The sequence below is a fragment of the Lotus japonicus genome, chromosome 2 (genome assembly GCF_012489685.1).
Source record: "Lotus japonicus ecotype B-129 chromosome 2, LjGifu_v1.2".
Classification (NCBI taxonomy): Eukaryota; Viridiplantae; Streptophyta; class Magnoliopsida; order Fabales; family Fabaceae; genus Lotus; species Lotus japonicus.
The window spans coordinates 47,913,362-47,929,009 of NC_080042.1; the positions used below are offsets into that span (position 1 = coordinate 47,913,362).

General features: G+C 38.3%; 1 protein-coding gene and 1 long non-coding RNA gene across 7 annotated transcripts; one reads left to right on the top strand and one right to left on the bottom strand.

The window, feature by feature from the left end:
* Positions 1–4,017: 4,017 nt before the first annotated feature.
* On the top strand, positions 4,018–14,929 carry LOC130738173 (protein ACCELERATED CELL DEATH 6-like). 6 transcript variants are annotated; one of them, XM_057590100.1, is made up of 3 exons: positions 4,062–4,239; positions 9,527–13,982; positions 14,100–14,929. In XM_057590100.1, exons 2-3 carry the CDS (start codon positions 13,491–13,493, stop codon positions 14,460–14,462), a joined length of 855 nt encoding a protein of 284 aa, XP_057446083.1. In that variant the 5' UTR covers positions 4,062–4,239; positions 9,527–13,490; the 3' UTR covers positions 14,463–14,929. The 6 variants fall into 6 exon arrangements, 5 of the variants coding, with proteins under 5 accessions (XP_057446085.1, XP_057446083.1, XP_057446081.1 ...); XM_057590098.1 differs by having other exon boundaries at positions 9,530–13,982; XM_057590101.1 differs by having other exon boundaries at positions 10,363–13,982.
* LOC130738174 (uncharacterized) lies at positions 5,784–6,343 on the bottom strand. Its single transcript, XR_009019247.1, has 3 exons — positions 6,204–6,343; positions 6,016–6,117; positions 5,784–5,920 (listed from the first exon to the last, which is right to left on the bottom strand). It is a non-coding gene; the product is annotated as an uncharacterized LOC130738174 (long non-coding RNA).
* Positions 14,930–15,648: the final 719 nt, after the last annotated feature.

Here is a 15,648-nt window from a genome sequence, read left to right on the forward strand (position 1 = left end):
TTATGAAAATAAGCTGAAAATAGCTTATGGCAGGTCATAAGCTGTTTGCATAAGCCCTCCCAAACACTGACATAAGAGTTTATGCTGTCAGATAAGCTCAAATAAGCTCTTCCAAACTGGGCGTGTCATCATCCATATTTTATTAAAATCATTTTTATATATACTTTTGTTTTATTCAATTTGTGATTAGTCATGTACTCAAGTCAAACTACTCATGTTTATCCACATTTACGTTTTCTTTTTTTGCTACATCGGAAAATAAAATTGAAGAACACATTTACGTTATCTATTCCAACAAACATAACGTCAATATTTTTTTATCCATATTTAATACTCTTTTGTTCAGTATGTTTTGTACTACTTTTATATTTTTTTATTCAATTCTCGTTTTTATTTTTTTTAGATGTTATAAAATCAAATTTTATTATCATTAATAACCCACATAATAAAATTTGTTCTTAAATTATTCATATATAAAAGTTTAGATATACTCTTTTATAATTTAAAAGTTATTTTTATAATCATTTGAAAATAGTTTAACCAAACACATTTTCATTTCCAGAAAATGAAAAATATGAAGTTTAACCAAACATATTTTCTTAATTTCAAAAATTTGAAAATGAAAATCATTTTCAGAATATGAAAAAAGAAAATGAAAATAATTTTTTTTTCTCAAACCAAACAAGCCCTAAGGTTTCCTATTAGAAAAGGAGTTCTATGCCATTATCGAAATTGTTATGTTTATTTTGCAATTAAATTATTTAATAAAATAAATACTACAAAAATGTAACATAATTTTTTTTAATTAAGTGAGGTGGATAGTATAAGGACACATTTATAATCTAATTGGTACACCTAGATATGGGTTGTTTAACCCAATTTTTCTAATGGGTTATAATTTCGACAACCCCTTTTACAAACTAAAAAATTTAAAAACCTGTTTCTAAAAATAGTTCTCAATTTACTAAAAAACCCAAACAGTTAAAAGATTTTTTTTTTTTCAGTTTTTAGTTTTCCAATTAAAACAATTTAAAGTTGGAAAACATCCTATTTAAACAATTTTTTCCTTGAAAAACAGTTTCTAATAACAATTTTTGAATACAATTTTCAAAAACTACAATCTAGCAAGCCCAAAAAATACTCTACCGTTCTTCTCTTTGTTCGAGCATAAAATATGAGATGAAGCATGAGAGGAATTGTTGTGTGTCGCAATTAGAATTAGAGAGGGATGTTTTGCATAGCTATTACAATAAGAAATTTCCATCCGTGGAATAGATTGTTCACTACCATTAATTTCACATTTATTACGCCTCTATAAAAGCTTCAGCACGGAAGGAAAACAAAGATGGTACTAGCTACTCATCTCAGAATATCCTATCTAAGTTCACAAACACTAGACTATATACCAAGCTGTACAAAGGCCTTAGCCCACCAAGCAATTTAAACAATCTCACTACATTGCTCAGCCTATGTAACGAGATCAGTAACAAAAGAAAGATAGTCTCCATACTGTCAAAACTCAAAACTAGTTCCTGAGCAACCAGCAAGTGTAACAGAGACTTACTGCGGTCAAACAATGCATTGCAGCAGCTTCATCAGAGAACAAAAGCCAGATCAGCAACAATTTTCAATAAAACCTTCACCTCCAACTTTCCAATGACTCCATGGAGCCTGCAATTTACCACGAAATACCTCAGCCATCCTGCTCCTCAACATAAATCAGATGCTCTCCAAACAGATTTTGGGTTGTGTGAGCAATCATATAATGAGTATGTAAAGCTGTTGTTTCTCACCCTTAACCAATTCCAGGCTCTTACTTGGGCTATCTCTACCACTCTCCCTTCCTCCTTTTGCTTATTCTTGAAGAGGATTTTGTTCCGGTGTAACCACAAGGACCAAGCTATTGCTAGCCACACTATCTTTGCTGCCCCTTGTTGTTTCAGTGTTCTTTGATTAGTTCCAAACTGCAAAAAATGCAATGAACCATTTATAACACATTGACCAGACATTATAAACGTGTGTATGAGCTCATTACAACAGTTATTTTTTTTAGGTAAGCCAAAATTGATATATATGGGACAGTTATGTGTCCAATTGTTGAAACTGAACAGCTCTGGTCTCACACTTCACTTTTAACCACAATAAATAAGTAAAACCAAGATTTTTTAGGAAACAAATTCTTGTTGATTCGGTGCCTTCCAAATGGATCTTTCAGAGTAGTTGTAACTAGCTTATTGAGTTTGAAGCGGTTCAAGGCTGTAGAGACGTGCAAGAGTTGCGTGGGTTATTTAAGACATGTGTAAGGTAAAGAGTTCTTCACCTTTAGTCGGCACTTTATATTTTTGCTTATAAAAAGCCAAATTGTAATCTAATTGGGGTTCGCAAACTTTTGCTCAAAATAGTTCTCTGAGAATGCTCAAAGTCCAATAGCAATTCCTGAACTTTTGAGTATGTTCAATGCGAAACCGTAAATTAATGCGAACTTCGTCCTATCTTTTACTGTATGATTTTGTTCAAACTTATTTTCATTACCTTTACAATTGCCATTATTTTGAGTTGCAATCCTTTTAAATTTAAATCACTTAAAGTTTATCTTTTGAGCACAATAATTTTAGCTAAAGAACTCAATAAGAGGATTTAAATTCAGCCTCGTTGTCAAGATTCGAAGTTCTTACGGTTTACCAAATTTCTAGTTAAACAAATTGACACACCTGGTGGGATCAGACTTCTTTACCTGAAATTCTAGTGTCCAATAAATGGTTATGGTTAGTTAATCTGTCCACCATTGCATGATTTTGAGAAATGGTAGACAATTGAGCATAACTAACGGTTCAAGAAATAACCAGTCTTCTCAAAGACCAGTTCCTGGTCCTAATGGTAATAATCCCCAAGATCCATTGCCAGTTTGTATGAATACTGGTCAAAATGTTTGTAGTATTGGGCAAGGGTAATATCTATAACCGCCTCGGAGGCCTAAACTTCAAATCATGGGACATCTGGACCAATAGTAGTTCAAATTTCTGCCCCAATTTCAATAAGGCTGAATCAGGATTCAATACCATTTGGGCCTATTTTGTTGAGAATTCAAGTGCGGAGTTGGAGTCCCACGTTGGTTAAGTATGGGTGAAGATGACTTTATAAGAGATGTGACTCATAAACCTTATGCTTTAAGGTTTTGGGTTAAGATGTGGTGTCTATGTCGCTTGGTGTCTTACTCCATAATAATGTGGAGGTAACTCGCGCTTGACGGGGGAATTGTTGAGAATTCATGTGCGGAGTTGGAGTCCCACATTGGTTAAGTACGGGTGATGAGAATACTTTATAAGAGATGTGACCCATAAACCTAATGCCTTAAGGTTTTGGATAAAGTTGTGGCGTCGATATCTCTTGGTGTCTTGTTCATCGGTCTTTCGACTCCTCTGTCTCCTCCAACATATTTTGAGTCCGGGATCTATTCCTCTTTCACTAACCTAGTTCTCTGCATATGATATTTCATTGGTACATATAAAAAATGATTTATACTTATTTTCATAATAGTAGATCACTCAACTTATGCCCTCTTTAGCTTCTGCTGTAATGGATCCCTATTTGTGTGAAGGTTCCTTTCATGTGCTTTTCATACTCTAACTATTCATTGTATAAGTGAATGAATTGAATTTGCTTAATTAGCTCCTAACTGCTGAATATTTTCATCTTCTATTCTAGGTTAGTTCTTTGCATATTGCATTGGTACATATAAACAATGACATTATACTCATTTTCGTAATAGTAGATCTCTCTACTTATTGCTTTTAATTTAAAGGTTTTGGTTTTTTCTTCTCCCTCATCCAGTCATATATCCGCTGTCCAGCTGTCCTCTACGTCATCATCATTACTCAACAACACATTCACGTTGAAGCAGGCATTCTTGTGCAACATTTTCTTAATATTAAATAAAGAAGTATAAAACCGTTCATCATATCACATGCTAGCAAGCTGGAAAAGACATGTTTATTTTATTTAATCTCAAGTGGCTATTGTATTTCATGTTGACCTCATTCTTGGTCTTTCTTTACTTTTCATGTTCACATGGTTCGTAATGAGAATAAATACTAGTTGGAGTTCGATTGAATCACAGTGGCGAAGTGCGTCGAAGAATTTGAGCTTCTGAGTGAAATATCCCATTGTGTGAGAGCTGGTGTGCTACTGTGACTTCTCTGTCTCGCGTAGGAGGAAACGTGCAACTCCAAAGCATTCGAGGTACGCATATGCATCCTTCTTCTCATGTATTTTTGAGGAATATTTAAATTTGGGAGCCCAAATTAGTGATGGAAAAAAATCTATTCCCTGGTGTCACGAGTAAAAGTAGGCGCGAGTTAAAGAAACAAAAGTTATCGGGTAATTGTTAATGTCACCCTCCTCTCATCTAATTTCACCTCCCGTTTACAAATGAGGTGAGACGGGTAATAAATACCGTTAATGCTATTTAACGGGTATTTATTACTCGATCTCTAGTTTGGGATTTCTGGATTCTGGAGTTTTAATAAAACTGTTTTTGGTACAGTGAGTTTTAATAAAACTAAATCCATTTCCAAAAAAAAAAAGGGAATAAGAAAGAAAGAAAAAATATGAAGAGAAGGATAGTACACGAGAAGGAGGAAGAAAATGAGAAGAAAGGTGTTGGGGATTTTATTTTTTCTGGGTTTGATAATTCACCTCCTTTTCGTTTTGCTTTAGTTTGCTTCCTTGTTCGTTTATCTTTTTCTGTTTCTTTTGTTTTTGGTGGCTTTAGTTTGCTTCATTGTTCATAATATATACAATGGTTTATTCCTATAAAATATAAGTGAAAGGTAAAAAGTAGCTTTTGTGTTGAAGGCTTTTTATTTCTGACATGGAGGGGATGAAGATGAGATGAAGAAGAAGAATAAATGAAGATGGAGATGAAGAAGAAGGAATTTTAGGTTCACATTGATTTGGGGTTAATTTAAGAGTTTGATTTGGGGTTAATTTAAGAGTTATGGAAAGTTATGGGGTTTTATTTTTTATTTTTTTTATTTCTGATGTGTTTATGATTTAAAAAAATTATTTATTCCGCATAATAGTTCATTAATCCAGTTAGTGGTCCACATCAACTCTGGGATGCTACTCAGCAATCTCGCCGGAGCTCCGCCCTCCAGCGAGAACTAGACACAAACATGCTGCAATCGTGAGGACCATAAACAGAATATTTTCTGGCGAGGGATCAATCTCAAACAACCTTACAAAGACAAGGACCAATTTAATGATTAACCCATTAATTAACTAACCAACAAGGTGTTGGTTTAGTGGTTGGTAAGCTAGATCTTCGTAAAGGTGAGGTCACAAGATCAAACTTTTGAAAAATCATTTATTGTAAAGGACCACTGTCGTATCTTGAACCTGCAACCTTTTGCATAATGACTCAAAGAAATTAGTCTACTAATTAACTCCTGAATGAAAAATGAAAATGTAGTGTATGATAGAACAAGGGCAGAAGGGGGAGTTTTTAAAAAAAATGCCAGAAGTGACCTTCGGAGTTTAGACATCCGAAGTTCTTCCGAAACTTAAATTCCGAAGTACTTCGGAAACTTAAATTCCTAAGTTGTGAGTGAAACCAAATCATAAATCCAAGACAAGCAAAATAACTTAAATAATCCAAGTCAAGCAGGATTGAGGGTTACAAAATAACATAAATAATCCAGAAAATAAAATGTGCCATAATACGCAACTAGAACTATTGACAATCTTCTGTGATGTCTGCGAAGTTGTCTTCGAAGTCCATATCAATCTTCTGTGATCTCCCTGATCTTGCAGGCAACACTTGTTCTGATGGAGGTCCACAGTCCTTTGAAAATACCTTGACTATGTCGAGCAATGTTATATTCAGATAACAAGTAAAGTTTGCAGGATAAAACACAACAACCTGCAAGCAAAGCGAAGAATTCAATAAAAACCAATCCACGCACACCAAAGTTGTCCAAAGAAGTGGAAATAATGTTCAAGTCTCTAGAGATAAACCCTTGGGAGAAGCATAACATATCCAACAGTTATGTCCTTCGCAAATTCACTTTCAGTGAAGACCTTGCGATGGATACTAGCACCAACAGTGCCTGTAGGATCCTGAAATTCAAAATCAGATGGATGTAAGTGAAAAACATGAAATTAAAACACGATGTATGGTTGCAGAAGGAGGAAGAAAGATATACCTTGAGAGTAACTGTCGCATCTCCGAACCCATTGGGAGGGAAGGATTTGATAACATCGACGACGTGATCTACCCTTTCAGCAACGAGAGGGTGAGTGATTGCGTCCAGAGGAGTGGCAAATCCCCCTAATTGCAGGGCTGAAAGCCAAGCATTGGAGTGGAAATCAGGATCGGTGTCGTGGTCGTCTTGGAGGAAGTGCCAGGGACCACTTCATGCATGTGCCTAGGGCCCCAAAATCACTGCCAACCTGTTTTCAGTTCTAAATTATATCATTCGGGTATGAATTGACAAAACGCACTATCCTGAAGCACATTATACCGAATCAGAAAATTGGCATAAATATTCGAAGTTCTAAGTCAATTCCATGTCAAACATAGACCTAAACATTAGGTACAAATTTACAAATTATGCATTACATGAAGTGAGTCCTAATATCAATCTTTAGTGATGTCTATGTAGTCATTGTGCATAGAACAACATCAAAACCACCCCTAGCAGCATTCCAAGCACAAAATTCATCCATAAATTTGGCTAAACGTTCTTCATATGGGATACTCCATTCCCGTGCTGGTCGTTTGGCATGCCAAATCCATTGCGGAGCAATCGGTCGCATAGGACGTCCAGACTTTAATTTGAGCTACATTTGAGAGTATAACAATAGAAAATTAGATAACTTTTACAAGATAGTGTAACAGTAAAAAATTAGTGTACCGAACCAAAATATACGTGTACAAAGTGATCGTTCACATGACCAACAACTACAACTGGATGTACCTCCAGTAGAAAGGCTCCTTTGAGTGGAAAGTAAGTGTAACAACAGTATAAAGAAATGGAGATGAAAATAATTTGAAACCTTGAAGCTATGATGTTTCCCATTTCCGGTAAGCTCATCCATTTGTTTGCGGAGGCGAACAGACTAGGATAGAGAGTGAGGCGATTGTGTATTTTCTGAACTATGTCAAGACCCATCCACATGTAAACATACTCAGACTCATGCGCTAAAAGTTCTTTGATCAACTCCGCAAGATACTCAACCAGAAGCCCAGAGTATTCAGATACTCAAACTCCGCAAGATAATCAACTGCAGGCCCTCCCAACAACAATGCACAAGTCTGCGCTGCCGCTGCTCTCGACGCAGATCCTGGAGTATAAAATCTCCCGGCCATCGAGATAAGAAGTATAGCCAACACGTTATCCATGGTCACAGTCATCTCCCCGAACGACATGTGGAAGTTGCTGGTCTCCAAATGCCACCACTCGACAAGGGCCGAGATAAGGCCCTTGTCTATCATCGAATAGCTGCATCTAAAGAGAGGATACAATCCGAACCTCTCAACCCGCATCCGAACCTCCCTCATACCCTTAGTGTCGCCCTCACATGTCATCCTCTCCAGTTTCGTCCCAGTGCAGGCACAAGTAAGGTCACATCTATCAACATAACACTCGTCAGTGGTGCCTAGAAAGGCATGCCACGTCGATGGTGCGATGTGGTCTGCTTAATGGTGGAGGAGTGATAGGTCCTTCGACCCCCCAGGAAACGGTGGCTCAGTCTGAATCTGTAGAGCGTCTGCTGCCACCTCTGGCTCCTGTACCTCTGGTGCCCCCTTAGACTCACTGGAGGACTCAGTACTAGGAGGATCAGGAGTATGCTCTGCCACTTGCATAAGAGAAGCCTATGCCGCACGCGGAGGAGAAGGCTCTCTCGCCTGCGGAGCTGAAGGCTCAGCAACATCCTGTACACTTTCAGCTCGCCTCCGAGAAGCGTGAAGGCGCGCATATGGCGCAGCTCAGCCTCACTCGGAGTCGGTAATGGTCTCTTGGTGGTTTTGGTCCTCGCCATATCTGATAAAACATGAACCTTTATTAACTCAAGTTGGTCAAAGACATAACAAAGGAGTTGAAACATTTGTATACAAGCAAAGGGACTAAATGTTTATAAGATAAAGGCAATTTAAAGTAGGTAGTATACTTGCTAAACATGTTCAATGATAAATGTATATAACCTTGTAGCTGATATCAACATGCTAAATGTATACTACCATCAACGCCCAACTAAACAGTATCTGACATATGTCACCAACTACATTATTAGGCTGGGCAACTTAATTTTGTTTGCCTGAACTGCAAGCTCAATGGGTTTCCACAAACCAGCCAATATGCAACAGGGGCATTTACAGTCTGCAAACAACTATGGGGTATGCATAGAACCTATTCTTGCTTAGAAAAATAGAAACGGTCAAGGACCAATATAGGATGGAGTTTCATGGGAACTCTATTAGACAGGGGACACATATCACAGTGGATGCTTAGGCTCTAATACAATGTTGAAATAGAGAGGGACTGGGAGATACTGTGTACTGTGTTTGCACAATGCATCTTACACGGTCAGGTCATTAATTAAAGGAACTATTATAGCTCGAATATACAGCTATTAACCAAAACACCATTGAAGTTAACTAATATTTTGACTTGCGCTAAGTATGCTAATGGTTCTATTCTAGACTACTAACAAGCTAATGAAGTTATTCATTACAGAATGATAGGATTAGGAATGAAATCATTTCAGAAAATATGATAAACTCTCATTATTGTTCATTTGTTTAAATTTTAATAATAATTGTAAGTATGATAGTTGCTCTAGAGGATGGGAATTATGGTCATCACTCACCGGGAAGTGTTTCGGAATGTTAAGTTCATAATCACATGGGAATGTAAAGATCCGAAGCACTTCGGAAAGTAACGATCCGAAGTGCCAAAATCACCAAATCAGCACCCCCATCCCCAAATCCCTCTAAACCCCAAAATATCTAAATTAAAACCCTAATCTACCAAATTTGCATGCCTAGGATTTGATTGAGCATTCAGTTGACAACAACATAGGGTTCAGTTGAAAACTTACCTCTAGGGTTCTCAATTGACCTTTAGAGGTGAGGATGATAAGAGGAGAGCTTCAGAACGTTGAAGGATGATGAAGAATGGAGGGGTTTGCTTCGGAACCTCAAGGATGCAAGGGTTTGTGTGAGTGCTTCGGAACTAGGTTGTGAAAGAGAAGAAATAAAAGTGAGAAAGTTTGGGTCTCACGTGTTCTGTTTAAAACACAAACACTTTGAAAATTGTGTTTCCTAAGTACTTAGGAAAGTGAGATTCCGAAGTACTTAAGTGCAAGGCATTTCCGTATTTCTCCACTTTAAAGTGGAGTGAGAAATCTAATCCTGAGCACGTGAATGTGATAAATTGAAATATATATATAATATAAAATATAGAGAAATGCTTCATAGAGAAATGATTTGTAAAGTAAAGTAATTGGTTTCAACTATTTTTAGTAGACAACAAGGTGATTGTTGACACAACACCAGCAGAAACTACTAGAAATATGAAGCGTTCTGAATCTGGAAACAGAGCTGTTGCGGCTGATATGGTAATGGATCATGAATTAAAGGTTCAAAGCTGGCCTTTGAAAAACGAAACATTGGATATAGCAGCCTCTGTACTGAATGTGAGTGGTGAAGAAGACAGGAAGGTAGAGAATTTGGAAAGCAAAACTCCTTCAGAAACTGATCAAGACACGAGAATCCCAAAGGACAAAATTTCCCAAATAAAGAGCCCTCTATTGAGGAGCATCTTACATTTTGCCAACAGGTATGGAAATGATGAATTCAAGAAGGAGACGAGTAAATCTATTCTTCGCTCAAATGATACTGCTGGGGATGATGATGAAATGGAAGAACACAAGAAAGTAGAGAATTTGGAAAGCAAAACTCCTACTGAAGGGGCTTCAGAAAGCCGCCTATTAACGGGCGTCTGAGCGGGGCGGGGCATACACAATGCTCATGCCCGCCCAAGAGTGAAGACAACCACGGCGGGAATCATCGACGCAGCTAATATCTTTGCCTTCCCTTAGGGGGACCCACGAGCCAGCTGGAAGATTCTTCTTGATTTGTCTTATATGTATAGGAATTTGGGCCCTGGTTGTCAGGCCCAAATATAGGAAAGGTCCATATCATGACCACCCCCTCTATAAAAGGGGAGGTCATCCACTTGTACGAAACCAACTTTTCAGCATTAATGAGAATATTCCTTTTATGGTAGTTTTGCTATTTTAGTGCTCTGCTAGGGTTTACTTTTTGTCTTTCTCTTACGTAAGCTTGCCCTAGCACAGAACATGATGAATTCAAGAAGGAGATGCGTCAATTTGTTCCGAACTCAGATGATACTGATGGTGATGATGATGAAATGGAAGACTGTGAGCCAGGACTCGCTGTGAATTTTAAAGCAAAGCATGGTCAGCACAATGACTACTGGAATTTGCTAAGAAATGCTTATCTTTTAGAGAAAGGTGATAAAAAAATTGACAATGCTTCTGCTTTATGGAAAAAGCTCCTTGAGAATGATATTTTCAAGCAGAAAACCCCAATGGAAAATACAGTGTTACACGTAGCAGCTGAAAACGGAGTTGAAGATTTAGTGGAGGAGATTGTGGGAGAAGCCCCTGATCTTTTGACAGCAAAAAGTTTGAATGGTGATACCGCGCTGCATGTTGCTGCGAAAGCCGGACAATTCTCTGTTGTTAACAAGTTGATTGCTGCTCACTTAAAAAATTCATCAGAAAACAACATCAATGGTAGTCAGGAGGCTCTGAAGAAGATCCTCGAGAAAAACAATCACGGACATACCTTCTTCCACGAGGCCATAATCAATGGTCACCACGCAGGAGTGATGAATTTCCTGATTTCTCATGATGATGGTGGTAATTTGAAGGAAGTGGCTAAGGGTGCTGCGTGGGCTGTGACAGGTGGTAATGAGAAGAAATCAGGTGTGTATTTGGCGATTGAGGCAGGCTACAAGGATGTTGTTCATCAAGCACTAACGAAAGGAATTCCGGAGGAGGATCCAGAATATGTTCCCCCAGGAAAATCACTCCTTCTTGCAGCAATCAAAAAAAAGAATAAAGGTAAGTGTGATACACATGCATTCATGCCTAGCCTAGGCATGTTCTTTGAAATTTGATTGCAATTATATATTTTTATGTTCTTTTTTCTTCGATCACTCTCAACGTAAGAGAGATACCAAACCACAAATACATATATATCCAGAATGTATCATTGTCTAGTCCACCTAGAGAGAAACTCAAGGATACCACTTTGATTAATATCAGATCCAGCCTTAATTTACATCAAAAACTGAATTCACTCACAGCATCAACACCTTCTCAGCACTAAGGGTAATTGTCGGCAGGTCAGGGTTCGAACCCTGAGGAGAGTTAATTTGTATTAATTTACTAACAACTAACATGTGATGTAGCAAAAAAAGCATAGAACAATTTCAAAACTACCAAATCCCTCCTTACTGGTGCAATTCTTCTCCCCTTCCTCCTTGGAAACCAGTGCTTCCACGCAACTACCAGAAACTGCACCATGTTTTCATTTAAGATATATAGTATCAGATTTTTTTGGTTACATATAGTATCAGATTTAGTTTGTCATTCTGTACTATATATAGTGAAAATGAATAAAATACTGATTCACTCTTTAGTCACACTCAAGTGAGATATATAGGATGAAAAGAGAAATAAAGTAGAGATATAACTGCTAATATGATCGGAAAAAAAGAGAGATAAGAAGAGAAAGTAGTGGAAGTGGAATGGAAAAGAAAATGAATCAAAACCCTAGCGTAAATTTCTTACTTGTAGAATACACTAGGCTGTAAAAGTAATTTAATTATAAAATCCCTTCCCTCGTCTTTGCTAACAAAAAATTGATTACTTCCCCTAACCTCCTCTCCCCTCATAGGAACCAAACATTACAATAATTAAAACCCTTCTCCTCCGCAGAACCAGACACATCCTAAGTGAGATCAACGGTGGTGCCAAAATATAATATTTCATTTAAATAAGTTTGAGTCATATTTATTTGTTAGTTTCAAATTAACATGTTTGCACTTAATTTACTGATTTTTTTTATTCACCCTTAAGGTAGATTTTCACAGTTCCCTTCTCAAAATTAGACTACTAATAGTTGTTGATTATTTTTTTTTGAAAAGAGAATAATATATATATATATATATATATATATATATATATATATATAATGTTGAGAAACAACTCCTCTCAACATGGGTAAAATAACCTAACTAGCAAAAGCTAGCAAGCACGCAAAGGTGCTTTAAACCCCTAAAGTCATAGAATAAACCCCACTAGAAAAGACCCAATAAAGTCGAAAAACAGCAACAAGTCAAATGAAGTTGTTCGACACCTACAACAACGAGATTCATCCTAGACGATCAAAACAAACGAACTAGAAGCAAAACAATCAACCAACACCCACGCCACCAAGGTCTCAAGTCAAGGTCCAAAGCCGCGCTTAAAAATCACTTGGAATAAAACATAAACACAGCCAGAGCTCCTTCCATAACAAAATGTCTCGAAAGGCAGGCTGATCGACATACCAATATAGCAAAAGTCCAAGGCATCTTCAAGCAAGAAAGAACGCAAATAACCATCACTGCACAAAGAAAGCCACACTCTTCAAGCCAACCAGCCACATAACAATCACCCTCAACCCCTCGAACACCACTCCAGCCACCGACGCTGATGGAGACTGAGCCCAACGGTAACCCACAGGCCAAAAACCACGAGGAAACCCCATGGCGGCGCGCCAAAAGCACCGAAACAGATCTGAAAACCCACAGGGCCGCAAACCAACAACCACAGATCTGTCGGGAACGAGGTGGGTCACCGAAGAGACAAAGAGGCACCGACGACTGGAACTGGAGGGGCGTGAAAACACGAGGACGAGGAGAAGCCGAACAGGAAAGGGAGACGCCACCGGAACAAACCCAGAACTGGCCTCACCAAGCAATCACAGATCCGCGGCCGAGGAACGGCGAGGTTCCGGCGGAGGCAAAGTGAGCTCCAAAGAGACGGCTCTAGAACTCCAAACCGAGCAGGGCCCGACGCCACCACACAACGCCGCAAGAATTCCGAAACCCATCAACGAAGGGGTCGCCGAACTGAGATAGGAAGGCAAGGATCTGGGCAGATCTGGCCCAATAGGCAAGCACATATCTGGCAAACAACTCACCGGCGACGACCACGAAAGCAAGGCGAGGCGGCGGCGGGGAAAAGACAGAGGCACTGAACTGAGAGGAGAGGTGACAGCGGGATAAGGGAGAGAGGAAGCTCAGTTATTCAGCCATGGAGAAGAAGAAAAACAAAAGGAAGTAAAGGGAGGGGATGTGGCAGGTATTTTAGATACTATATTGACAGAAAAGCCAAAATGGATCCATTTAATGGATACCGAAGAAAGGATTCCTCTACATTATGCAGCATCAATAGGCTATCTTAAAGGTGTTCAGGACCTACTTGACAAATGTGCTTCCTGCGTCATGGAAAGGGACATACATGGATATTTGCCAATTCATTTGGCAGCTTATGCTGGCCACGTTACAATAGTTCAAGAATTGCTGAAATCAAAGTACTGCCCCGATCCAAGAGAGATAGTTCACAAGGATGGCCGAAATATTCTTCATCTTGCAGCTCAAAGTGGAAAGTTTAATGTGGTAAAGTACATCATGCAGGCTTCTGATAATGGACTTCAAAAGATGATAAATGAACAGGATTATAATGGAAACACTCCTTTGCATTTGGCTACCTTGTGTTGTCATCCCAGGATAGTGCATTCCTTGACATGGGACAAGAGAGTGAATCCCTGTGTGGTTAACAAAGATGGTCAAACAGCTCTTGATGCATTTGAGATATCTAGCAATCCGCCCCTTAGAGAGGCAAGTAACATACATACACAATTTCAAAACGTGAATGATTATTACTTGTCTATGTCTTAGACTATTTCTTTATTTATCCTTTAATGTTGAAGGTTTGTAACACAATTTTATTTACAGCAACTAACATGGATAGCATTAAAATCAGTTGTTCCACAACCTGTTGAGCCAAAGTCAATGGCCATCAAGGTCCCTCCAGAAAGTACATATAAATTTATGCAACAAGAGGGCCCAGACATGGAACCGTTCAAAGACAGAATCAACACACTTATAGTGGTTTCAACCCTTATAATTACAGCAACATTCGCCACAGGTTTCGCTTTGCCCGGGGGTATATTAATGGCTCAGGTGATCCAGGGCCAGGTATGGCTGTGCTGCTACATCACATATGGTTTAAAATATTCATCTTTTGCAATACAATATCAATGTATGGTGCAATTAGTGTTACTATCATTCTCATTTGGGCCCAGCTGGGAGATATAACTTTGGCAATTCATGCGCTTAAAGTGGCAAAGCCTCTTCTGGGAATAACTCTTGGGACACTGTCTCTGTCATTTTTAGCTGGGGTGCACCTAGTTATAAGGGATCTCACTTGGCTAGACACTTCTTTCTTGGCCATGGGTTTGCTTTTCATCTTGGTGCTGTTGTTGTTGTACACTATGCTCTGGTTCCCCTCATCAACAAGCAATCTAGTTGTCAGATATGTATCCTACTACCCCTTCCTGCTGTTGGCTTCATTGGTTGACAAACATGGAGATTAGTTCTAAAATTAGGCATAAAAAATATGTTACCTGGCTATATAGCCAGTTTTATTTTTATTTTTAGTTTGTTTCCAGCACTACAACATTTTATGGTTCTAGCAACATTTCTTTTTTCATTAAGGGTAAACTGTCGCCTAAAAATGTAAAAAGCCAATCATTTTGAAGTCATATTTTTGTCTATTTTGTAAATTATATGGATCAACATGTCATAACTATTGCTCTAAAGTTTAACACTGCGTCCCAGCACACTTTCAAGTGACTCAGTTTCAAGTTACATATCCTTCTTTCCTTCATTGATTTCAAAACAATGTAAAAATGAAGGGAATCTGGTAGGGAATGAGTATATGTCGTATTGGCTTCAAAACAACTTTAGGAGTAGCTGTAAAGACGAGGAGGAGGAGGAGGAGGATTTGTATCAGGGTGGAAGAAAGTTCTGGGATGGAATGATGAAGAAGTAGGAGGAGGAGGGAGAGAGAAATAGAGTGGAAGCGTGAGGCAGGGATAAAGAACTTCTGGAGATAAGGGTTTTTTTTAGGTTTTGTTTTATTATTTCACTACCAAAAAAAAGCCTTCGGCTGCGGACAAAAAATTGCGGCTATATGCAAAAAAAACGTGGTTGGAATTAGAAATTTAAAGTTTTATTAATTATTTATCCAAGTGGCGTGCTGATAAGGTTTGTTAGATCAACTAATGAGTCCACATCAACAAATTATTTTATCATTTTGACGACACATTCAATGAAGGACCAAAATTGCCGACCTAAAAAACAAGTAGAACCAAAAGCGCTCGTTTTAAAAACATGGGATCGGTTTTGCACAATCATGTTAGATCATGGACCAAATGTGCAATTAAGCCTTTAATTTGTTTTTGTAAGTAAGTGTTTGAATTGAATAGAAGTGAAACAATTA